Here is an 11,227-nt window from a genome sequence, read left to right on the forward strand (position 1 = left end):
ATAAAAATGACTTACTTCAAAAGCAGGTAGTTGCTTGCAATTGATAATGGATGTTTGTTAGAAGGAGAGGGATGATCTTTGTAAGTTTTGTTGTTGTAAGAGAGCATGTTTAATGGTTGTTAATGGTTTCCTTCCTTTACCCCCGGACGAGAGATCTTGTCAAACTGGAATTTGTTTGAACAGTGTTAAGAACTCTCGCATCTTTAAAGAAGATCAGTTTATTGAGAGACGTTAAGCAGTTAAGATCGTTCGTTGCGGAGTTGAAAATAAAACACAGAATTCGAAAATATCTTTGTGTTATTTAAATGAAAATCTTACAAAACATTTGAAAAAGTGATCAACATATAAATAAATAATTTTTTATGAATTAATTAAAAAATATACAAAAAGTGTTTAATATTTCTATGAAATAAAACTTGATAATAACTATATAAAAATTATTAAAAAAACTATAACAAAATGTTTAACGTACACGATTTAATGGAATATCGCATGCAGCAACAGCTTGCCCAAGAGATTTATCGTCAACAGATCATGCAACGCATACCGGGTAAGTTTGGAAACATTTGGAACGATTTATATCTAAATTATGCCGACGGCAAAGCATTTTTTGTAATTTTTGAAGAAAATTAAGAAAAAAAATCAAGGGAAACGAGATTTATAAAAATTATTGAAATTTGAATTGTCATATTAGAATACAAAGATGTTATATAATTTCTATTACAGAATCTTCAAGAGTACAAATTTTTACTACGATAACAATTTTTCCTTTATGATATCGAAAATTAGTAAATTCTTCTTGCAGTTCTGTAAATTCTACAATATATAGTTCAATATTCTATCAAGTATAATATCATCTCCTCACTCTAAAATCAGAATGGCTTGAAAGTTGAAGGAAATGGGTTACATAAAAAGAGATTTAGTAAAACGCGTGAATTAATTTGTCAATTCCATTGCTATATAAATCACATATTTTTTTTAAAATTTACACTCTAGTGTAAATTAGGCTTAAGTTATAAAACATTTTTCTTTATGCCGTAAGCACATGCAACCATGGTGCAATGTACAAGGTGGGACACTAAGGCCAGCTGTTTTCACCCAATTTGACAAATTCATTCTTATCGTGAATTATTCGTATTAAATCGTAAACAAAAATTTTGCCAACTTGAAGAACTTTCAACCAAAATAGTTGTTGTAATTTCTGGTTTACCTTATTAATTTCATCATGCATCCGACGTTTCAGTAAAGTTGGGTGTTATTTCTGATAAAAGAATAAAGAAAAATTCGATCAATGTTGCCTTGCTCTTTTATTCTTTTATCAGGATTGATGACCAACACCACTGAAACGTTGGATATGTTTTCTGCTTTATGTCGTATTTACATCTTAATTTATTTACAATGTTGTCAATTCAATTAAATGTCTGTCAAATAAATGGCAAACATTGTTGTGCCAACAAATCTTTGTAGCTCCCAATGTAAATTAGGCTTTGCTTCTAGCAGATTGTCCATTTGTTCAAAAGGGTATGCCTTTTTCTTTTAGTGTTTTGTCAGAAATGACTTAAGCAAAAAAGCCTACGGCCTTAAAGGCCTCGGTACATAAACTGCTTGCCTTGCTTTTGACATAGCAAAAATAAAAGATTAAAGAAGGTCGAGAAAATTTCGAACTAGGTTGCCCTTTTCTGTTTTATTCTTTTATCAGAAGCAAGAAAGGCAAGCATGCGGGGCAGCTTATGTACCCAGGCCTTTAGTTTGGATAGGAAAAAAAATTTCACAAACTTGAGGCCAAAACTCAACGGATTTTTCTTGCTTGCGTAGCCTCATTTATGGTAAAAGAATAAAGAACGACCGAGTCAAATTCGAACTAGGTTTCCTTTTTCATATAACCTATTACTAGCGAACAAAGCAAGCGACGAGCTAATTGAGTTTTCCCTTAAAGGCCAAAAATCAAAGGCAAAGGGCAACCTAGTTCGAACTTGAATTCGGAGTTCTTTATTATTTTATTAGGAATGAGAATGTACCGAGACCCTAACCTTTGTGAAAGGTTTTCCTTTCCAAACCAATGAACCCAAACTCAATCAGATCGTTGCTTACAAGAAAAATTCATTGTTGTTCTACCATAAAAGCTAAAACGGCCTTTGCATTGGAGCCTTTCGTCGGGTTAACCTTCTTTATGAGGATTTATTTGATGTTGGCACTATGGTATTAACAGTTGAAACCCAGTGGGTTTATTAAATCCGGTTAAGTGCAAACGAGGTATAAAGTCGAAATACAATAAACACTTGGGTAATGTTTTGCTCCATTTCTTGTAAAATAATAAAAGATTAAGGGCAACCGAGTTCAAATTTGGCTTAATAGTTCTTTATTCTTTTACCAGAAATGACGCAATACTTCACACAAACGTTTCTAATGTGTTTTCGGCTTAAAGGCCAAAATTCAATCAGCTCTTATCTTCATTTTTTTCACCTCCGTAGCCAAATTATAGGGAAGAAAGACTGTGGAATTGAAAAAAAGCTCCGGTATTGCTTTATGACATTTTGAAAGTCCCAGACCACATTAGAGTGATTTCATTGAAAAAATTTCATAAAGTTAGGCGTTCTTAGATCGAGTTCCCCACTACAGCAATTTCATAAAATTGCTTTAGTATGGATCTCGATTTAGGCGATTTAGGGACGCATAACTCCCAACTTTATGAAATTATTTTATTGAAATCACTCTAGTGTGGACCGGTACTAGGAACTCGATCTAGGGACGCATAACATCACGATTTTTTTTTTCATAAAATCACTCGATTATGGGAACCAAGATAAAGCAAAAAAATTGAATTTTAAAAATAAAAATTGAAAAAATTAAATACTTTTTAATCTATAACTAAAAGTTTATAGACTTACGTGAGTAAATCTTCCCTATTTTTACTTGACATAAAACTTGATTATTATAATTTATATTAAGTATTTATTTCTCATATATTCTTTCATATAACTAAATGAAAATTCCCCATAATAATATTTTGTATATATTTCCCTCTCTTCTTTTCCAGATCCATTTTCCCCCATGCTGCCAATGCATGTACCAATGCCACACCATTTAATGGCTGCACCTCCACGTCCCAAGTTGCCGGGCAATGTTGAGGCTAAATTGGAAAATAATGATTTATGGCAACAATTTCATAAAATCGGTACCGAAATGATCATAACCAAGAGTGGAAGGTAAGTTGTTATAACTTTAGATGGAAATTTGTTATTTGTTGTTGTTTTTTCTCTATTTGAGCGATCCTAAACAAATATTTCGTAAAGAAAACAAACATTATAGTGGCGCCTCTATTTAATTAAAGAAATCCTATTTAAATAATTTCAAAACGAAATAGAATGTTTAAATATGTCATTTAGACTACTTGTGTTTAGATTACAAACATTGGAGAAATATCCTAAACTAATATTATTCGTTAAAGAGAACAAAACAAACAAAACAATTGCCTGTAAATCGTCAAGGAATCTTAGAAGTTCAAGTAAATATTTGACATATGGCGCCATTCATTATTGGATTTTAACTTTCGATTTTACTATTAACGAGTTTTCATGGAACTTACATATTTTCGAAAGAAGAAAGAGAGAGATGAAGTGAAGACTAATGTAGAATAACATGTACGAACTGTATTTATAAATTAGAAGAGCTAAAAGAACGAGAGCAGCTAAATAAATTAAAGGTATAAACGAATAATCTAGATATGGTTCCCTTCGTTCATTTCGCGGAATCGTTCCTTTGAACTAGTTCGTCCATGGACGATACAATTCTAGCACATTTTAACGCTTGGGTTTTACAGTACGTTTAGACTATGCTAGAGATTTAGCAAATTCAGTGGATTTAAGTTGTCACTTTCATAAAATATATGTCAAATAAATCGAGATAATATACTTAATCATCGTATAAGTGTTTTGTCTAAACCAAACCTTAGATTTTTTATTTATTTATTTTTTTTTGTGAATAAACTTTAGCGCTAGAATCCTAACCCCTAATAACCTCATGAATCCTATAGCTTATAATAACAACGATGAAGCTTTTCACCATAAACCTTAAAATTTAATATTTTTCCTAAAAATGATTATCAATTAGTAACGCTTTTCGATATCACATTGATATCGAAATCGTGCTGCCGGCTTTGTTGTGGCAGCAAAAAACACATAAAATAAGAAACGCTTTATACTGGCGCCAGTAGGGTCATAAAAACAGCATTAGGTCTCTTTTGTAGGCCCTTCATCATTTTCCAATTTTTCACAAAGAAACAAAAAACACCACTCCAAAAGACCGACCATGACAACAAAACACTTGTCCACCGAAACACACACAAAATAAGATAGTCAAGCGTAGGTTATGCTTTGATCGTACCCATAGAGTTTTTATATCTTAAGAGCATTACGGGGACAGACAATGCGTTATTATTATTGACAAATATGATGAGAAATATAATAGAAAGGGTCACTCCAGTTGAGGCTGCCGCTGCTAGGTGATCGACTACCTGAGATTTCACACATTTGAAATCAAATACAACAAAAACAAAAAATACAAGAAGAAGATAATTTATAAAGGAGACCGAAATTGTGACGTTGTCGTCATCGGCGGCTTCTTTTAATAATTCATTAGGTCCATTGTTTTTGCTCAGCAAAGAATGTAAGTAAGGCATAAAGCAGGTAGCTAGCTGGTGCTGCTGCCTACAAAACCCACCAAATAGCGACAGGCGACATTATTTATGTTGTTTAAGAAAATTAACATAATTATGTAGATTTTTCATATAATATTTTTTCTTACTGACAAATGTGTGTTCTGCTGTTGAGTTTCGTTCGTTGTCTTGTTGGAAGATAGCCGGGTGGGTTACGTTTTTAGGGTTAGGTGTAGGTACGGCTGTGTCTATGTATCTGCAATTGTGTTAGTACTTCATTAGTTACTCATTAAAAATACATAAAAATGAAATTAAGCAAAAAAGGAAGAGAGGGTAAAGGTAAACCATAATTGGATTCCTAGGAAAAATTTTAAGGATACAAGTAATTCGGAAATAATTAAGAAACCTCTAGGAATTCTTGAAAAATAATTAAAATAAGAAAAATAAAGCATACAAAAAATTGAAGTCGAAAAAATCTCAAAATCACACGATGCTCAATATTTTTCAGAAATTATTATTTTTTTCAGAACATTTTTTTTTTTGTACTGAATTGTGACTAATCCCCTTTCCATAGATAAATAATACGAAATATAAAGCACACAAAAAATTGAAGTCGAAAAAATGTTCAAAATCACACGATGTTCAATATTTTTCAGTAATTATTATATTTTCACAACAAGTATTTTAGGCTTGAATTATGACTAATCCCATTTTCATACCTTCGATCATTCAGTTTAACTCGAAACAGAAATAATAAAAATTAATTTCAAAATTATCTTCGTACTAATATACAGGAATTAAAAACAGGCCTAGGCGAAAAAATGGTACCTATATTGGGAAACTCGAAAAAATGTTTATATTTTTTAACAAACACAATTACAAAATGTGTATGTATTCGGTACCGAGGGCTGATTAAAAGTCAAAAATATTTATTTATTTGTTTATTTATTTATTATGTTCTCCAAAAATATTATCATAAACAACCTAATTTCATTTACAATAATTTTAAATTGCCAATAATTTTCATCTGTTGTCTCCTAAAAGTATGCCATTAAAATCCCTTTAGCCTTTTTGGCTCTTTATTGTGCTGTCGTGTTCTTGGTATTCTCTGTCCAAAACATAATTAATCATGTCCTTAACAAGATTTGTATCGTTTTAACTCCGTAAACCACAAACCAAATTCCGCAGCTACTACCCACATTTTTAAATTTGCTGTTGGTTTCTTCTGCTTCTTCTTTTTTGCCTTGGGTAGCTTGAGAATTTTCTGTTTATCTGTCTGTCTGGTTAGGGAATACACAAATCTGTCAAAAGGCGCCAGTACTTTTTCTTACTTCAATAACTCCTGCTGTTATAATAAAACACCCCTTGCTTGATGATGATGATCATCTCAGCATCATCATGATGCTGATCTTGATAATTATACACTGGCAAGTCATTTCACTTGTCGCTTACCCAAGCATCGAAGTATAGAATTTGTTTGTTTGAATTCAAAGCCACAAATCAATAGGCCGGTTAACACCCTTTTTATTTGTAGAACATGATTTATAACAATAATGAAGAAGAAGATGATGACGATAATGATAATCATGAATTTTATTAATTTTTTATTTCTCTCTCTTTTTCTTTTCAGACGTATGTTTCCCTCCATGCGTGTATCTGTTACGGGCCTTGAAGAAGATACCCAATATTGTGTTCTTTTAGAAATGGTACCCATTGGTGATTGTCGTTACAAATTTTCCGGTTCACAATGGGTTCCTGCGGGTGGTGCTGAACCTCAATCGCCCCAGAGAATGTTCTTGCATCCCGATAGCCCCGCCAATGGTTCCCACTGGCAATCCCAAGCCATTCTCTTCAATAAGGTGAAGCTAACCAACAACACTCTTGATAACAGTGGTCAGGTAAGATTGAACACCCCGAATTGATTCAATAAACAATTCACTAATTCCCTGCTCTCTCTCTCTTTCTCTTCCTTATAGATTGTCTTAGCCAGCATGCATAAATACCAACCACGTTTACACATCATTAAGACCTCAGATCTAACACAATTACCCTGGTCTCCCCAACAAAATTTCGTTTTTCCCGAGACCGAATTCATAGCTGTAACAGCGTATCAGGTTAGTATTTAAAACAAAAAGAAATACTTGAATTGTCTAGACAAATTACTTAAGAGAACAAAGACACCACAGTGGTCTGTCTGGCTACGTAAAGTGATCTTCAATGTTTCATATTTGAGGACAATTATTTAAATAAAAATTTCACGCCTTTTGCCTACATTGAAGGTCACATACACAACAGGACAGCCAGAGCTCACTTAAAAATGACGCGTCAGCAAACACTTAAAGGCGCTACCAGCAGTGGTGACGACATAACGTTGACAACTTTGCTAATTACTGGCGGCAATTTTGACAATTTCAAGTGGTTTTGACACTCCCCGACATAGCTACTTAGACAACACTTAACTAACAAGAAACCTCTCATTTGAATTGTATTATTAATGATTTTTCTCTTTTTTCCTCCTTGTTTATTTTTAGAATGATCGCATTACCAAACTGAAGATTGACAATAATCCATTTGCCAAAGGATTTCGTGAAACAGGACAATCGAAATGTAAAAGGAAGCTAATGTCCTCTTCAACAGCAGCCTCAACCTCCTCTTCAAATTCATCCCAAAGCGAGGAAAGTGATGATTGTCTCTCCAAAACCGATGATGATCACTCAAGTATTGCCAGCTATGAATCGCCACAGCAGCAGAAACGTTTAAGGCCCTCAGAAAATTCCGATGAAGAATCTGGTTACAGTTCGTCGCGTTCTTCACGTTCGATATCACCACGTTTTGAAGATATTCCCACACAACAACATCATCAAAATTATACCCATCATTTGGCCTACTCCAGCTCACCCACCTCATCTTTCTATCATCCACAACAGCATTTGATGGCAGCCGCCTCTCTAATGCAACATCCATTGCAAACATTGCTAAGGGATCATCCAATGCAAGCATACAATAATTTTGTTTCTACACAATCTCCAGCATTACCATCACCTATCACAGAGGTACCAACATCTCCATCGGACAACATTAACACAGAATCAAATTCAAACTCTTCTTCGCCAACAACATCTCCCACCCCTCCAGCCACTCAACCAAACTCCAATACCCAAAAGAGAAATAATTTTAGCATTTCGGCTATTTTGGCATTCTAAGCCAACACGCCTGGGTCTTGCTAAATTTAAATTGAGTTTTGAATTTGACTTTGTTTTTTATTTTTGTGTGGAAATGCTGTGCATTTTTCTCCCATTTGCTGAATGTTTGCCTTTCAAAGAATTTAAATTGTTAAACAGTAAATAATTTTTGTTAAATTAGTTTTAAGTTAATATATAATTTTAGATTTAAATAAGATTTATATTGTAATGTTTTATTTTTAAGAAAAATTTTGTAATCAAATAAATATAAATTAAAATAGAATTTCCATTCTTTCTCTCTCAGCCGGTAATAGAATTTTTATTCGCCAGAATCTGTTAGGATTACACTGGAAACACTGAAGGTAGAATTAGACATGACATAACCATAACGCCATAAGGCCATATCAATCAGCTGATTGAACCAAACCTATGTCTTATGCCAGACTATGAAAATTTTCATTAACTTGTAAATAAGTCTACTGGGAAGAGGTGTGAAGGGGGTGAAACTCTGTACACAACGTTCTGTAATCTGAAATTATTCTTTGTGTTTAAATTCGTAACTCTCAAACCAATACAAAGCAATGAAAATATCAAAATTTTCATATGATTTCATATATGTGTGTGGACGTCAATGAAAATTTAAAAGAGAATAACAAAGAATTTTCTAATGAAAATTTTCATAGTCTGGCATAAGACTATGGAAAAAATCAATGTATTTGTTAAGTAGTAACACAACATAATGCCATAGCCATAACCATAAGAAACCAATTGGGTTTTGGTTTACTATGGTTATGGCTATGTCACACCTAATTCTACCTTAACAAGTAAAAATCCAACATAAGATATTATGAACTAAAATGGAATAATTAGTTTTCTTTCCTGTCCACAATTTTAGGTGTAAGTATTTTCTGACCAAATACCTATATTGGGGAGGTATACCAAATTGGGAACTATACAAAACCATGGACCTTTGTTGACCATTTTTGGTGTAGAACCTCAAATGTAAAATTACGGCGTTATTTGGGTAAAAAATGTAGCTAAAATCTTCAATGTACCTAAAATCGGGAGGTATCGTTATATGAGGGCTTAACCAAAACATGGACGGTTAAAAATTGTAATTAAAATCCTCAAAGTACCAAAAATTGGGAGGTACTGCTATATGGGGACTGCACCTAAACATGGGCCGATATAACCAATATTTGAAATTACCTGCCTATGGAAAAAATACTCGGGTGCAACAATATAGCGTTCTAGCTCAATTTGTGTGGAGGCTAGAGTGGTTACAACAGACGGTCATGGCTATATCAATTCATAATTTTATCCTGATCAAGAATTTATAGGTTGGCAAATGATTATTTTAATGCATTACGAACGGAAAATACAAACTTAATATACCCTCAATATTATGGTGGAAGCTATCAAATTGGGTCTGTTCGTCCGTTTATCTAAACTTGTAATCACCTAGAGGATCGGATCGTCACGAAATTCTGAAGATAGCGTCTCAAAGAGAAATAAGCCAATTAATTTTGTGGATGGTCGGATAATATTGACAGGGTCGGAATCGCAAAAAAGCCTCTCAGTGAAAGTGCAACATCTCACCTTTACATTTATGCAAGGCGACCTGCCATAACGGATATAAATCCCAAAATTAATCTTGGCCGTTATGTCCCTCCAGACCGCGGTCATGCCTCAATGTCGGTCATAAAGTCATTGGGCCTAAATCTCGGCTTTATGTCTGTCCTAGTGTGAAAGCCGTAAATCCCGGCAGAAGGGCAGCTACTTACAAGAAATTTGATTTTAAGGTTTTAAGAACCTCCAGACGCATTGTCGACTTAACGTCTGTCCAACATTGAAAGTTTTAGATTCCGAAGGAAGAAGAAACCAAAAAATTTGGCGTTGTGTACTATTTAATTTGGTATGGTGACCAAAGTTAAATTGACCCAAAATTATGTTTGGGCCTTATGACGTTGGGCGTTAAATCAAGTCGCCTTGATGCACAGTAGGTTAGTGTGGTATTGGAGATATAGATAGATATACCCATCCCATTTTTATAAGATGGAGGGTATAATTAATTTTGTTATTCCGTTTGTAACAGGTCGCAATATTCTTCGGAGACCCTATACAGTCTGTACGTATATCTGCCAACTGAAATCAAGATACAGCTCGCAATATTTAAGATAGAGCTTTAAAATTTTTATAGATGTATCTATTACTCCTAGGATGTTTATACCCTCAGCCTTTAAGGTTAAATAGTGCATATACACTCCATAAGACCAAAAATGTGCCTCATCGAAATAATGGTTTTAGACCCCAAGTATGTTTGGACGATTTGGAGTCGATTTAACAATGTGCGTCCGTCTGTCTTTCTGTCTGGCTGGTGCGCACGATAACTCTCGAACGGATCAACCCAGTCGAACCAAAGTTTGCACTTCGGGGGTGTAGATGCACTTTTTAATGTAGACCACCACACCCTTTTTTGGTATTTAGTAGATCATTACCATTTATCAAATTTTTCATTCGTTTGCAACACCACTAAATATTCATCTGAGATCCCATCAGCATACTATTCTAAATCGATATAACCACCAAAAACGGGTATTGCCCGATTTTCGGTATTTTGAAGCTTGTGCCCTCAATACCCCACCGAAATGGCTGAAATTTGGTCCTCATTGTGGATATAAAGATCCCATCAGCATACTATTCTAAATCGATATAACTATATCTGTCTGTTGAAATAACGATATTGATATTGAAAATGGGCTGTGTCTGTCCACAGTCCTCCATAAAGGTAAATTAATTAGCTTTAAAAAACTTTTCCACGAACAATTTTGGCATAGGTCCTCAAGAAATGGACCGACATATACCATCTTGGAACTGGAAAAAAATTTGGGATTAATTTCTGTCGATACATATCGTGCCCACCACTCTTTTTGTACGCCGTAAACAGTACCATATTGAGTACCTTTGGTAAAAAGGTCAAAACGATCTTCGAACATTCATTAATGTGGGCTTAAGCGAACACACTTCTAGGAATTTGATGTACGTTTTGACTAAATCTGATACTCAATTCCAGGGTCGTACCCTGCGTATCAATTTATCTGTCAGTCCTGTCAGTCAGTTCTGAGGAGACATTAGGCTTAAAACAGCACTGGCATGGTCTTCATATAAAATTCTGGATAATATTTTGGTACTTACTGAGAGTCCTTTACTCTCTTGACACTTTGACAGATATACAGCTTATCAAAGACCTTTTTTATTTAGAATCATTTAGAATATTTGCTAAATATAATTCCATTACAAATAAAAAAGTTTTTTGTAGATTGATTTATTACATGAGAGAAGTAAAATACTTTCATTTTTACCCAGACCCATCTGTGCATTCGTAACTTTA

At 34.0% G+C, this 11,227-nt stretch overlaps 1 protein-coding gene across 1 annotated transcript; it reads left to right on the forward strand.

The window, feature by feature from the left end:
- The first annotated feature begins 407 nt into the window (after nucleotides 1–407).
- On the forward strand, nucleotides 408–7,970 carry LOC141401448 (uncharacterized). The gene is made up of 5 exons (XM_073981707.1): nucleotides 408–550; nucleotides 3,038–3,206; nucleotides 6,285–6,552; nucleotides 6,631–6,768; nucleotides 7,186–7,970. The coding sequence occupies exons 1-5, from the start codon at nucleotides 460–462 to the stop codon at nucleotides 7,855–7,857; spliced, it is 1,338 nt and encodes a 445-aa protein (XP_073837808.1). The 5' UTR covers nucleotides 408–459; the 3' UTR covers nucleotides 7,858–7,970.
- The last annotated feature ends 3,257 nt before the right edge of the window (nucleotides 7,971–11,227 follow it).

The sequence above is a fragment of the Musca autumnalis genome, unplaced genomic scaffold (assembly GCF_047663935.1).
Source record: "Musca autumnalis isolate F117 unplaced genomic scaffold, ASM4766393v1 scaffold_4, whole genome shotgun sequence".
Lineage (NCBI taxonomy): Eukaryota > Metazoa > Arthropoda > Insecta > Diptera > Muscidae > Musca > Musca autumnalis.